Below are 15,181 nucleotides of genomic sequence, written 5' to 3' on the forward strand. Positions count from 1 at the left end.
TCCCAGAGGAGGTACTGAAATATTATTATTATTTGTTAATTTATTTACAAAGCTTTTAGTGTGCATGAAAAAGAAACTATGTTAGCCAGGGGAACACTTCATTATTTGCAGCAGTCCTGTGTACAGAAAATTAATTTGGACAGATTAATGTTGAAGAAATAGAAGATACTAATATGATTTCCTGAGAAACCAATTAAAAATTCCTCTAATTGTTTAGGACAGGATACAACAGCTACATGTTTGCAAATTATTTGGCTAAGGATTGCAAAACTCACTTCTAGTATGAGAACTGAGGATCATTTTTTCCTCCCACCTTATATATGCATGTGTTTATACCATTCTACTCATCTGAAACAAATCCCAAAATGTTCAAGGGACTGATGAGTTTTTCCTTCTGGTTCAAGACAGGATGAACACACCTTGGCCTATACAGTTGCTTCAGAAAAAAACCCATCTGGGAATGGAAAGCAAAATTTGCCTCAGGTTTTACAGAACCAAGATACAGTTTGGTATCTACTGTAAACAAGGGGAGGCTTTCTGTTTCATTTAGACCAATGCATCAAGGCCGAAGTTTCTGCTGCCTCACCTGGTGTTCTTCCATCAATGGGACTGCCAAGACAGTTCTGGTCTGGCTGGTCCTTCTCTGTGGGGTGAGTGGGGAGAACGTGGCTCCTCACCTGGTCATTCAACACATGCGGGACCAGAGGTGCCTTATGGACTCCTCCTTCTCTCTTGCTTTCAGTGTTGGAGGATACCTAAACTGATGGGGTTTCTAAATTTAGTAGCTCAGTTACATGTTTCAAATAGATGTGATTAACTCATATCTGTCTAATGCATGTGTTTCACTTGTTCTGCAAAGACGTTAATAACAAGGTTAGATGTTTTCAAAGAGTGAATGATATTTTGCCCACTTAGAGAGCAATTTAGGAGCCGAAACACAATTGCCTTGTGCCTTTCAGAAACCGTAAGGGCACCTTGTCTGGCCTCCAGCTGCTGCTCCAGAAGGTGGCAGCTCTTCCAGAGGCCACATGTCCCAAACCAGCCCTGCACAGCTGGCACAGACGTGCTTTGGACACCAAACTAGGCATCTTCTACTTCCCACCAACTGCTGATTGCACTTAGGCACTTAAGTGCTTTATTGGGATATTTAGCTTTGGAGAAATGCAAACAGGGATAAAGCAGGCCCTGTGGATCTGCTGTTGTGCAACTTAATAAACTGCATGTTAATAGGTAGCTGCATATGTAGTGTGCTAATCCATAGCTGTCCTTTATGCAGGCATGCTATACAATGATTTTGTTGGCCATTGAAAAGAAAAACAAAGGCATGATATTCTAGTCAGAATTTAGCCGTGTTTGCTAGGAAAACCTTCAATTAGCAGCTGAGTGCCAAGTTAAGCTGTAAGAAAAACACACCTGGGTACGAGGGTTCATAAATTTATTTTAGTCTGCGCAATTTGTAGTCAGTAACAATAAGCTGGTTTGAAGCTAGGCTAGAAAAAGCTCAAAATGAATTTTAAATAGCTTTGATAAGATGTGAAACACACACTAAGGGTCTTCTCCACTGAGTCTTTACTCAGTGTCATGCTAGCTCATCCCAGTTTTCCATTCTTCCAGGCCATACTGAAAGACGCAAAGTTGTTTTGAGTTTTTACATCCATTGTAGGTCAAAGGCAGTCTCACTCTGTGTTTTGACAGAATGTGAGAGATACCCTTTCTAATTTAGAAGTAAAGGGTTATTAGCTTTCACGAAGGGTTGTTTTTTTCTGTGTGCACAGGGATTTTTCTGTTAGCAGTTTTTACAATTCCTCCTTAGCAGAATGACCCTAATGAAATAATCAATATCCATCAAGTTCCACTTACTCTGGCATCCACAGGGTCTGTAGACTCCCTCCATCTCATCCGAGTGATCCGCTCATCTGACCTACAGCAGAAGGGGTCTGAGCAAATACAGACCAGCCTCACCCATCCAAGGGCATAAAGTCATCGAACACCAATAACAACTTTGGGAGTTCATCGAGCACCATTTCCCTGCAGCAGCAGAGACTTGTTGAAGAAGCACTTGAGGAAGCAGTACCCAGCAGAAACACCAGTCTTTTGGTGATTTGGTTTGTCAAATGGCTCAACTTGCTCCTTTACCACCGCCTAATGAGATTCAGCACTGCACTTGAATACGCTCTAATGCTTGGATGGGAAGGAAGGGAGAAAAGGAAGTGTATTAATAATGCACTGAGGCATCCCTATTGGCCCTTAGGCTGTTGACTCCCAATTTGCATATGCTCCAAGTTGCAAGAAAACACTTTGCACAGCAGCGTTGCATTTGGCAGAAATTACATTATAATTTCAGATGCAGAAACTTCTGTTCCAGGTCTGAGTCAGTGAGATGTCCCATTGAGTTGTGCAGTCATTATCTTAAACAATTGAAATGCATGCTTGCATTTAATCAAAATCGAGCGGAGATGTTACACCCACCTCCACTTGCCAATTCAGCCCAGAGTGTAATGAGAATATCAAACTAAATTAGAAACTATGTTATTTCCCAATTATTTCTTTATGAGCTGGAGCTTGCCCAGACTGCTTTTTTCAGAGGTTGCATATTTGAGCCAACACCGCTATCTACATCCACAAAGTAAACTGCTCCCAAAGAAACCCCCTTCTTAGAGGAGAGGAGTGTTCAGGTGCATTTAGGATCTGTGCTCACACTTTTTTCCCAGCTCCTTCATGCTGCCAAGCAGCAGAAGACTCAAGTTTGAGACTTAAGACTTAAGAAAAGGCTTAAGACAAGGCTGAAGACTTCAGAGGAAGTCTTGCAGCACCAGCAGAGGGGTGGTGGAGCAGCTGTTTCATCACCCCAATTTCTGCCAGGGACTGACTAGTGCAGGAAGCAGAGGCTGCAGGCATGGAGCCTGCCTTTCTCTGCTTCCTCCGACATGGCATATTGGAGTTTGGAGACAGTGAGAACTTGGGCCAGAAGCTGGGCACTTGCATCTCTTTCCTTTCATGTTCCAGAGTTCAATATTTTGGGTACTCAACAGGACTGGTAAGAAACAGTGCAGAAACATCCACTGATACCTTTCTGCAAATTGAAGTGGTAAGCTTTTGCCACTTTTTTGTATGTGAGGTGATAAAATACTGCTATGATGTAGCCAGGAGATGGCAGCCTTTATTTCAGCCTTGAGCCCCACTGCACCGTGTTGCTGTGCAGCAGATGGGCAGCAGGCCATGTGTCAGCACAGCTGTCTGCAGCTGGTGCCTGCTACCAGTTGTGTCCCCTCCCCCAAATGTTAGGCTTCGATTTTTGTAATTTGGCCAGACATCCTGGATTTAACCAAAGTTTTGATGAAAATGGTTGTACCCAGGCTAAAATCCAAGGAGTTTTCAAATGAAAGGTCTGGCCATGGAAGTCCTAACCCCAGCACAAGTGGTAATTACATCCTTTGCTTCATTTTTCAACCCCATCTTGAGTGGAAGTTCTCTTGGTGCACTGTGAGTGGCAGCAGAGCTCAGAGTTACATTTCACAGAGAGAGAGTGACAGTTAGAAGGCGGCGTTGGAACAGGCTGCCCAGGGAAGTGGTAGAGTCACCATACCTGGAGGTGTTTAAAAGATGCATAGATTAGGTTCTTTGGGGACATGATTTAGTACCAGTGTTAGGTTAATGATTGGACTTGATGATCTTGAGGGTCTTTTCCAACCAAAATGATTCTATGATTCTATAGAAATGGCAAAGGACGTCTGCCTTATTATCATCTTGTGCTTGGTAAGGTCACAGGGTCACAGGCAGTGCAAACTTACACCCCTGTCTGATCCATTCATGGATCAGGGTAGGGTACATCACATCTTCAGGGATCCCTGGAAAAGCAGACGCGCAGCTCGGAGGCCCTGATGACCCCCTCTGGCACCCAGCAAGTGGCCAGCCCTACTCTGCTACACTTGCCCTTTCCTCTCATAAGTATTGTCTCTCACTTGGGAAACTTTTTCTCCCTGCTCCTCCTTTGTGACCTGGGTTATTCTGTCTCTGCTACATGAGTCAACTCCTCCCTCCCCCAGATAGAATTAAAAACAAACAAAACCACAAACAAACAAAAAAGCCCACCACCAAAACCAAAACCAACCAACCAACCAAGAAAGCCCCAAACCTCCCCAAAACCCCAAAGAGAGCAAGAAACAGAAAACAGAAACTAAGAAGCCATGTGCTACAAATAAAGAACAGAACAAGAATTGCAACTGGAGCCCAAAGCATGGATTGCCAAGTCCAGGAGCTGAGTGGGAAAAGAAAAAGTTATAGTTCGCTAACAAAGAGCACATTTAATTTCCCCTTCTGGATTTTCACCAAGATGAAATTTGCTTTCTCTCTGTGTGTGGAAAGCAACTGTTCCAGGGATCATTTTAAAAAAAAAAAAAAATTGTTTGTTTCCAACAGCTCTGGGGAAGAGAAACAGCCCCAGAGGAAAAGTACTGACTAAAATAATGTTTCCACAGAAGAGGAGTCTCTGGATTTGTCCTTTTTTCTATTTCTTGACGCTGCTGTCAGGAATTGGAGCTGAGGTCTGTGCAGAGAATTTAAGACCAGCCTCCAGCTTGTTCCCAGCCTGGTTTGTGGCCAGAGAAAGCCCTTGCTGTCAGGCAACAGAACCTGGTCAATGGGATGTGGCAACCAGCTGGTGGGAAAACTGCGTATTATGACCTGTCAGACTGTACAACATTGGCATATCTCCCAGGGTGGCATTTTTATTCAAATACATAATGCTAATTTGTGTGAATTATTGGAAGTATGCTTGATCCTGAGAAAAGAGATCAAGCATGAGGCTGGGGGCTGGATCAATCATGGACTGGAAAGTTTTGCCAGTGAATGACTATTGAAGAGAACCAAGTGTAGGCTGCAACCACTTGCTTGCTCAGAGTGGATTTTGAAGCTGGATGTTCCTTTAGCACCCCAGGTGAATCTGGTCAGACCTCCTCCTTGCCCCAGGTGATGAGCACAGCTGGAGGGATGCTGCCTGACCCAGGGGAAGTTCATGTCCACTGAGCCAAAGCATGCAGCCCCTGCAGCCTGGCACTTCTCCTCATGATGACGATCCTTTCCCAGACACCTCATATAGTGGGTTTCCAGCCAGAGGTGTTTGGGTTGCAGGTCCCATGCTGGGCATTTTGGCGATGTGTGACAGGCAGGTGATGAGAGACAGAAAGCCACGTTGGGCTGATAGTGCAAAAAAGCCAGCTGGTGGCTCTCCTCCTGCACCCCCAGCCTGTCTGGCTCCTGACAGCCCATCAGCCGTCCTTTTTCAAGGTTCCCATCCCCATGGGACTGATTGATGGCAGCTGGCAGCCAGGGAGGGGGCAGCTGTGCTGCCCTGCACAGGCGGGAGCTGCTGCTGAGGGCAGCGGGACAGAAAGAAGGTGGGAAGCATGGGAGTCTTGCAGGAGTGTTATCCCAACCCTAGTGCCAATTTCTGTGCCTCTCAAAGGTGTTGAAAGGCTAATTACGTGACACGTGGTGAGGGGCTTGGGCACAGCTGCTGTGGTATCTGTAAGCAAATCCAGCAATTTAATTAAAAGAGAGGCAGGTTCTTTTACATGCATCATCTCTACTTGAGTATTTCAGACTGCCTGATCTCTCTGCTCTGTGGTGCTTCCTATTTCACTGATAGTATGGAGGATTAGTCTGTTTTTTTCTTTCCTCTCTTTTCCCTCTGTTGCTTATTCTGCCGGTGGTTGCTCTGGTCTTTGCTTTATTTTCAAGAATCAACAGCAGCCTTTTCACCTAAGGCTTTCCCATTTCCCAGGCATGTGAATGCAATTCAGTTCCCACCCCAATGATGATGGACTTGGTGAGGACCTTGGTCTCTGCCATTTCACCCCAAGGGGATTGGACGAGATGATCTTTTGAGGTCCCTTCTAATCCCTAACATTCTGTGATTCTGTGATCTCCCATCTTTGCCAAGGGAGTGCAGGGCTCTTCCTCCACCAACTGGGGCACTGAGCACCCCTGCTCAGAAAAGGTCACCAAAGGCTTTCCCACCCCGTGGCCCGAGTGAGGACTCCACTCAATCCACAGCAGAAAAAAGGTATTTCCATGGTACTTCAGCCTCACAGTTTTAATAGCGGCAGCGGCTCTCTTGGAGAGTTGTCAGCAGTAATAAACTCTGTCCCATTCTCTTTCAAAATTGGTTTAAGAAAGATGTCTGGCTGTTTAATATTTAAGCTGAATGTTTAATGTTTAAACAGGGAAATTGTTCTGATTGTCAGAAAGGACATTAAAGCAGGATGGAAACTGGTCTACAATCTCTGACAAATGCTGCCCTTTCCCTGAAGCAGCATGGTGCCTGGGAGCTGCAGGAGTTTCAGAAATGCCAGTTTTTATCAACCTTCATTTCATTTGCTGCTTACCACTCCCACAGCAGAGAGACGTGCTTTTTCACTGCAAAGTGGGGAACATTATTTAACAGTATGAGGTTAGTTCAGCCAAATTGAACATATACTTCAAAATCCTAGCAAATTGCAATAGAAATCTGTGTGGATAAGGTGGAAAGTGAAGCTGGACAGTATTGGCTCATGGGTGTATTCCAGATTATTTGGGGTGCCTTTTGCACATGCACACGGAAGCTGTGAAATTCAGATGTCAAGTTCTGAGTCAGCACAAAAACAAATGGCTGTAACTTGCAAACAAATACATGTATGGATGAGTATTTTTGAACGGCTATGGAAAGTGTTTTTCAGGCAGTGGAAATATCCCCCTGGGGGAGTGTGTAAACGGTGCAGAACTGTTTCATTCCACATAAGGCTTGTCAGGAGTGAGCCGGTGCCCCCTCTTCTCAGGCCTCAGGCAGACACCATGGCTGTGCCAGGCTGCGTGCACAGGGGTGCTCCTGAACACAGGAATCCCTGCTCTGTAATGGCTGGAGCTGGGGAGAAAATATTCTGCAGGGAGCCCTTGAGGCAAAGAGCAATTCACATTAGTCTCTTTTCTGCCCCCTTAAAATATTACTAAGGCGGCTGCTAAACCACCCTGTCAAACGACCTGTCAAAAATCCTTTAAAAAAGCATTTAATACTACAGTTTATTATGTTCAAAATCCAACATTGCTGCTTCCTACTGGGATTATTCACTCCTTTCCAGCGTGGGTGATCTGAAGTGCATGTGTAAGTTCAAGGTAAATGTGAAAGCTGAAAGTTTAGATAGTCTTCTCATAAATACTCTGTTCAGGCTTTTTTTTTTTTTCCCCCCAGAGAAACTGGTATCAGCTGGTTAATCCTCACACAGAATGGCTGCGAACAATGAACAGAGTAGCTCAGGAGACCTATACTGTCTGTACAACCTTTTCTGTGCAGCGCTAAGTGCTGGCACTGGGAGCACCTCCTCACCTCTGATGACAAGGGGCTTCCTGAAGCTCCCCTTCCCTCTGCGAAGGGCTTCTGCTTTGGAGACCAGCAGCACCTAGGCTGACATTGATCTGCACTTATGGTGTCTACAAGGCTTTTGCACAAAAAAAGTGAGAGGACATATGAATGTGGTTGAAGCAGAGTCCAGGAGCAGAATTCTCTTGGGTAGGTAGGTATTTTTGTTGGCATATAGACGGATCACACTGAGCAGAGCTGTTGCATGTGATGAACCTAGTGATTTAACACAGGTGCAGAGAAACACCACCTTCCACAAACTCAAGAAAACAACGCAAGAAAGAATTTGAAGAAAAGTTTATAGAAGAGCTCCTCTTATCAAGGTTTCAGGAGTGTTGAAAGGCACACTTCACCCATGTTCAATGACAGTTGAGTTCATGGACACATACAACACTCACATTTCATGGCAAGAAGATTGCATATAATGATGGTACATTGTGAAACATATTCCAGACTTCAGTTAAACACTAAAGTGGTTAATTCTAAGTGTGTCATGTACATAATAAGAGCAGAACAGACAGATGCATCCAATCACTGTAATTTACAAGGCAGTAATTCAAGCCCCAAATATATTTGTCCTTATTGGAGGAAGGCGGTACAGATTAGGAGCAAAAGGAGGGGCAGTGAATTGACCAGGAGCCAGGAAGCTGCTGCCATTCGGAAAATAACAGCCAGCACCTGCTGCAAGTCAGAGGGCTTTAACTTGGGTAAACTCATTTCATTCCATTTTAACAGCAAATGGCTGAGTTGGATTGGATGCTCTTGGGCCAGGAAGCAACCAAGAGCCGTGCTATGGCCGTGCCGCACTGACACAGGCGCCCTGCAGAACAGGTAAGCGTGGCTGTTTGCTCAGTAGCGGGCAGAATAAAGTCCACTCATGCTTCCTTTCTCGCTGTTTAGCAAGCTGCTTCATACTAATTACCTCTTCTCAACGAGCTCATGGTTAAGTTTCACGTTGCGATGATTAATAATTAATCAAATACATTTGAAAATTAATTTGGCAGTTCTATGTCTGATTGGCATGCTAATCTCTTCTGTGTAGCGGGGATGTTATGAGAATAACCTCAGATATTCTGAGCTGCTAACTGAGGTGAATACATAAGGGTATTTATTATCTCATGTGGTAAAAAAATAAAACAGTGAGTGGAAACGAATGCATTCTCCAAGGCCCCTGGCTCTTGGGAGAGGCGTGATCTGCATTTTGCCTTCCCCTGTTAGGAATGCACCATCAATATTATCATGTCCAATCAAAACAAATGGACAAGGCAAATGTAAATTTGAAAAATTCCCTCACAGTTGATTTATTTCTGTTTCACTGCTAGCAACTGCAGTAGATTTGATTCATTAATTATGGTACTAAAAAGAAAAATCATGAGGAGAAGAACTTTTGTCTTTCCAGATGTCTTTGCCGCTTCTCTCCAAAAATAACACCCATCTGGTAAAAGGGAAGAAGAGGGAGTATGCAGCTCCCACTGGACATGTGTTCCCCACTAATTTCGAACCAGTAGTCCCTTTTTATAGGCAAACAGCCCTGCAGCAGCCACAGAGGTGAAACACACGGTTGAGCTAAGCAGGCACAGCAGTCCTGGCACAGACGGCAGGTTCCTCTCCCAGAAGCTGGTGGTGAACGGTCGGGCTGGGACATCCTGCGAGAGAGAGGAGATGGTGCCACCACAGGGTCTCCTTCACCATCTGAGAGGGGACGTGGCAAACATTCTCTGCTAGGCTGGGAAAATCACGCGTTTTTCCTGAGGTCCAGATCAGGTGGGGTGAAGGAAGGTCAGGGCTGTGAAATGCTTATTTTCTCTTGTCCACAGGACAGCAAAGTGGAGTTACTTGTGACTGGAAGGAGGTTATACCTGGCTTAAAACCATGGCCTGGGACTGGGCAGAACTAGGTTAATTTCCTGCATTTTGCGCTCCTTCAGGTTTCAAGGTCCTTGTCCCTGTCTCTTGGCCATCCACCCCTCAGACAGGGGTAACAATATTCCTCACATGATGAAAAAAACACATACCATCAGCATGTGAGGCAACCAAAACCTTGCTGAAGGAAGGACAGCAGAGGTGCACACCTGACCGGGTGAAAATGAGAAAGTCCAGCTTACCTTCGACTCTGGCTCTGGCATCCAAATTTCAGTTTTTGAGATCCTGCCCATACTGTGTAATATCTAAAAGAAAAAAAATATTTGTACCACATGAGAAAAAATTTAAACCCACACTGCTTTCAGTTTTGGAAAAGCAGAGCAAGTCTAAGCAAGGTGACATTGATAAAAGGCATAACTATGACTAACTGAAAGTGCTTTGTATCAGAACATGTATAATGATTTCTCCGTTTATATCAGCAAAGAGAGAAGGAGGCGGCAGTTTTGGTAGTTTGTGTAAATATAGGACAGCAGGTGATCAAATGGCTATGTGGCTAACCAGTGTTTTAAGGAAAAAAGGACAGTTTCACAGAGCCATTTGTAAAAAGTAGCACTTCACTCAGAAATCCATACATACTATAGCTTCTCCAGATGTTTATTTTAATTCCTTACTGAGGACAAGTAAAAATTTTTTTTCTCATGACAGTTTCAGAACAAGCAAGGTGAGGTTACCACCATGCACTCAGGACACAGAGCCTGTTAGGAGTGGTGCTGCTTGAATCACAAACTAGAAAGAGGAGAGATACAATTCTGGGGTTTTCAAAGCATACAATTATGAAGTTATCTCTTGGCTGTTCAGGCCGTACAAAGCTCATAGAGATTTTTTTCCTGAGAATAAACTGATTTTAACAATCATGAAGGTTCTCAGGGGCAAATGAATGCCTCCAGAAGAAAGAGCTGACCATCTTTCTACCTACTGCTCACAGGCGTGGAGAAAGAAATATTAGTTGACTTGAAACAGAGCAAGCAATTAAGATTATAAGGTGGATATCATGTTCTGTCAAATGGAAGCAAAGGGTGATTTTCCCTTAAATAATGGCTCTATGGCTCTGCCATACAGCAGTCATAACTGTAACGTACACCCTTTAATGCCTTTTTTCCCCTCCCTCCAGACCATTGTAAAGGGATTTCACTGTGACTGGGAACCCAGCCCAATGCATGTCATTCTGAGGAGATTTAGACAGTATCAGAGACTCCCATTACAAATTCATAAAGGCAAGCTAACTGTACTCTCATGTAAAAGGAGAAGCAGAGGGATAGATCAAAAATGAGAACAATGCTCAGATTTCCAGATTGCTGCACAGGAAATAGCTGCAAGCATTTGTAATGACTCAAATTACTTTTAAAGCATATAGTGATTAATTTGCTAGAAATCGTGGTATTATATCTAAGGGCAGCATCTGGTTGGAGGGTTTTTCTTCTAGACATGAGGTACATGGCATGAGCTTTGTTTTAAGTCTCCAGTGCAGCAACGCACTGTGTAATGTTCTGATTCAGGTGAGATTCTCAGCTTCACTTCATTCAATAACAAACTAAGTAAAGTTTAAAAATAAAAATGGCCTTGGTTCACATTCTTTCCTGCGATTCTTCCCCATCAATTCTAGGAGTCTCCACACAGTTACAGGGTTTGATGCACAAAATCAGACCCTCCAAGCTGTACTCAATCCTTTTAACCTTTTAATAGAGATGTTGAAAGCAAACCAACAGTCTGTACCTCTCTGGCTGCTCTCTCTCCTGCCTGTACAGCCCCCTCCATGTATCCACTCCATTGGGTAGCTGTCTCCGTGCCAGCAAAGTAGATTCTGTCAATGGGCTGGCGAATGATCCTTCAAAACAAATGGAGAATGTCAGATGACAAGTAACAGGAAGGCAATGATCCTTCTAAAAGCAATTTATGAGCTTTGATGGAGCACTCAACTTCAGCTCTCCAGAATTCCTGCAGATCTGGGCTGGGGAGCATGGTGCAATAAGCTGTCCCCGCAGGACCACCTACTTGCTTCTGTACAAAAAACTCAAGATCTAAGAGAGAGAAAATCTAAGACATAAATCAATGTGCCCAGTTTCCGTGCAAAATAATATGAGCCTTATTATAGTGTTGGGATAAGGGATAATCCCAACAGCCCTCAGAAATGCAGTGCAGCTGATAAGATTCATGTCTTCTGCATGGCAGCTTTGTTGTTTTCCTGCCATTACAATGGGATGTGAATGATGTTTTTGCAGTGATGGGTCACTGATACCAGCTTCTATTTGGAAGCTGGATACGCCTGGCTGCAAGTCCTGCCAAAAGGGGATGGCAGCTGAAGCTTTCAGGGAGTTGAATTCAGACCATAGGGTCATATAAGCCAGTCCTTCAGCTGTGCAAAGCTGCACAAGCATCCCAGTCAACCCAGTCATAGGCCTTTTCCCATGGAAAGATGTTCTTGCTCTAAGGGCTCCCATCAAGCCACAGATTAGGTTTCCCCTGTCTGCCTGATTCCAGTGTCCCTTGGTCAGAGGTCTCCCCATCATCACACAAATGTTCAGATAAATTACAGCAGCAGAGACTGCACATGAGTTGACTTCTTCCCACAGAGGCTGCGTGTAACTTTGCGATGGACATGCTAAGGAGCTCATGCTGCAATGTGCTACGTCGTTTGTCTGCTCTTTGGCTATGGATACAAGATTTGTCTGGTTATTCCTATTATGTGCTGAACTGTGCTTTCCACATGCTTTTCAGTGATATATGTAGTATTAATCAGTATTATCTAGCATGTTCTTTTAGGGAAACAGCAGTTCTGCGTGGGGAGGGCCTGGGAGGCTTTGTTGACTGGGAGGAGAGAATGAGTTTTAATGTAAGAGTTTTGTGTCTTCCCCTTGTGGTGTGGTTCGATGGGCTTCACCAAAACCTGGTGCTCCACCTACACAGCCAGTGGAGGCTTCATCTGTCCAAGATATGTGCCTTCAAGGCCTTAAAAAACAGTAAAGGGAACTACTGTAAATACTACATAGTGGTAAATGAGGTAAGTAACCTACTGGGGAAAGGTTTCCTGTCTCTAGCAGGTCCCTTTGTGATTCTGTTTTATTTCCTTGAAAGTCACAAGAGAAACTCTGCTGTTACTAAAGCCAATAGCAAGATACTTGTTATCTGGCGAGTAGGGGAGCGGAAAGAGGGTTGGAGTTCTTCCAATATACTACATACTCTGTAAGTTTGTTGCATAAGCTATAACATGATACATGAGCTACGAAATGTCAATTAGAAAGCAAATAGCTCTCTGGTTTACCTTCCATAAGAATGCATTACGCCTGGTGGGAAGTAGGATGTGTAACAACCCCCTGAATATTGCTCCATGCTCCAGTTCTTTTCTTCATAATGCACAGGCTGTAAGTATTAGCAAACAATAGAAAGTGAAACGGTGGCAGACAAACTGGAAATAAAAAACAAATTTCATTTGAAGAAGGAAAAACAGGCTAAGGATACCTGTCAAAGGAGTGCCATGTCATCTGGCTAATGCTATCCGTCCACACAAAACAAATCTTTGCACTTTTACAGAAGCACTAGCCTCCCACGGGGAAATGACAGCACAAATAAAACCATGCACTGCTTTCTCTTTTCTGGTAAAGAGTGAGACTGGCAGCTCTTTTCTTCTTGTACTACATGCTGCTGCCCTCCCCTTGGGAGTACAAATTGTATGGCACAACATGCAACTTTAGATATGTTGTAGGTACCAGGAATTTTGGTTTCATCCTCCACAACAAAGGAGCAACATTATGTACAACAGAGGTGAAAACAGGCATTCATCTCTTACATGTAAAGCCTCTTCCATCCCCATTGCCCTGGCATATGCCTCACAGATCTTCTTCTTCCTATATGAAAATAAAATCAGAGTCAGAAAAAAAGAAAAAAAAGGTGGGAAAAGAACCTCTCAGCTATTGCTTTTCTTATAAAAAGATCACATTTATTGCAATACACTGGAAAGAAAGTTGGGTCTGGCTCTGTTTTCAAGTCTGATTTCAAGTTATTATTCTAACATACATATTTCAAATGCTTATGTGACATTCAAAATGGACCCGGGGAATGGGAAATGAAAGTTGATTTTGGCAATGAGCTCTGAAAAAATAAATCTTTGTAAAGTTATTTTGGGATTCAGAGCCAATTCATTCTCATGTTCACTGGTGTAAGACCAGAAGAGAAGCAATATAAATCAATGAAATGCCTACAAATTTACTGTAGCTGAGAACAAAATATGAGCTGGAGAATACAACTCACATTCCTAAGCAAGACTCCTCTTTCATTTGCATGTTTACCAAAAATCACATTTAGAAATTACTGTTTGTTCATTTCACAGACTAGTGGGGAATCCATGCTGTTGTAAACACATAAATTTAAAAGTTTTATCACTCAGATTCAATGTGAAGGACACCCAAAACTACGCATGTTGGTGCTCCCTCTATCCCTTGGGTGAAGCATCATTCAGTGGGGATGTAGTCTGGGAAAGTCTTCGGAAAAATCTTCTCAGTTCACATAGAGACAAGGAGCTGATAAATCACAACATGGACGAGTGGGTAGGACTTGGAAACACAGAAATATCCATAACTGGATGGATATTAGCATTAGTGTCTTTGGCCTGTTTATGCTAAAATCTCAATTTTTGTCTCAGTTTCCAGTATTAGTAGTTGCACTGAGTCTGTGTATACATGCATATACAGACATATCCACACACTTATTCCTGTGCGGAAGCATCTCAGAGAACTGACTTTTTTCTGAAATATTTACAGTTTCTGAACTCTTACCTCTCCTCCTTACTGAGATGAGCCAGTTTAACAGCTTTTCTTGTAAGGATGAAACTGAAAAGAAAAATACAGCATACAAACGTCATGCAATGTCAGCACCCCAGCTGGTTCACAAGCTATTGCTTGAAATGACTCTAAGAAAACATGGGCAAAGCACTTTACTGGTGTATAATGGGCTTGACATTTTTTCGTTGTACCTCATCACTTAATAATTACAGGCCACATGGGTGAAAAGGCCAGTGCGGGGTGTCCTGGGGTGTTACTTAAAAGGGAGAACGCACATTCCCAGGGGCTCAGATGCAGGGGACTGCCTGGCAGCTACCAGATGAGAAAGCTGTGGATTTCAAGTATGATTTCAAAGCTGCCAGCATTGGCCTCATTTTGCTCCATGGGAATGAACTCTCCATCCCCACTGACTTGGGAGAGCAAAGTTATACCCAAAATGGGCAGAAAGATGACAGTGTCCAGCAAACTAGCCTGCACTGCCTACCCTCTTATACCTAGGTCCTACCCAAAAGGCCTGAGACCCTGGCTTTTCTTGAGCTTTTGAAGTCTTGCAGACAGCTGGCCACAGCTGTGCCATATCACTGCTCATGTCATTTGGTGTTAGTAAGCGATGGGAGCTTACTGCTCGGACAAGCACCGCACAGCGTCATGGACCAGTTCTGAAAGAACTGAGATTAATACGTATTCAGCTTGAAGGAAACAGATTTGGTGGTTAGCCCATCTGACCTTAGTGCTGATGCCTGGGGGATGAAGTATATTCCTGTACTCTTTTAGAAAGTTGCATAAATCCACAAGGAGAAAATAGGAAACTGCCATATAGGGTTTGGAAAAGGCTCATTGCTCTCAGGTCACAGAAATTTTTATGCCCTGAACATGCTCATAAACATGCACAGTTCAGCAGAAGAGGCAAGCTTTCCTTACCAGATACTTCAGGAGTAGTTGTCTGACATTTATATCGGCCTTTTTTTGGCAGTGTCGTTTCAGATTACAGTGGAAACATTTGTAAAGATTGTTTGTTTATAATGGCTTAACCTATTTTAAATCTAGTCAATGCTGTTACATGTTTTCATATCTATTTGTACAAACTACAA

General features: G+C 43.6%; 1 protein-coding gene across 3 annotated transcripts in view; it reads right to left on the reverse strand.

The window, feature by feature from the left end:
- The window catches only part of LOC102088495 (amine oxidase [flavin-containing] A), a 50,163-nt gene that overhangs the window by 832 nt on the left and 34,150 nt on the right, over window positions 1-15,181 (reverse strand). For 2 of the 3 annotated variants that reach the window (XM_065069838.1, XM_021286528.2), the window contains exons 10-15: window positions 14,085-14,138; window positions 13,100-13,157; window positions 12,575-12,672; window positions 11,029-11,140; window positions 9,498-9,560; window positions 7,676-9,039 (exon numbers count right to left, since the gene is read on the reverse strand). In XM_065069838.1, coding sequence (XP_064925910.1) covers window positions 8,884-9,039; window positions 9,498-9,560; window positions 11,029-11,140; window positions 12,575-12,672; window positions 13,100-13,157; window positions 14,085-14,138 — 541 coding nt within the window. In that variant the 3' untranslated portion in view covers window positions 7,676-8,883. Of the gene's footprint in view, window positions 1-7,675; window positions 9,040-9,497; window positions 9,561-11,028; window positions 11,141-12,574; window positions 12,673-13,099; window positions 13,158-14,084; window positions 14,139-15,181 lie in introns of those variants that run through there. The other variant, XM_065069843.1, reaches the window with a different exon arrangement.

This window comes from Columba livia, chromosome 1 (assembly GCF_036013475.1).
Source record: "Columba livia isolate bColLiv1 breed racing homer chromosome 1, bColLiv1.pat.W.v2, whole genome shotgun sequence".
Lineage (NCBI taxonomy): Eukaryota > Metazoa > Chordata > Aves > Columbiformes > Columbidae > Columba > Columba livia.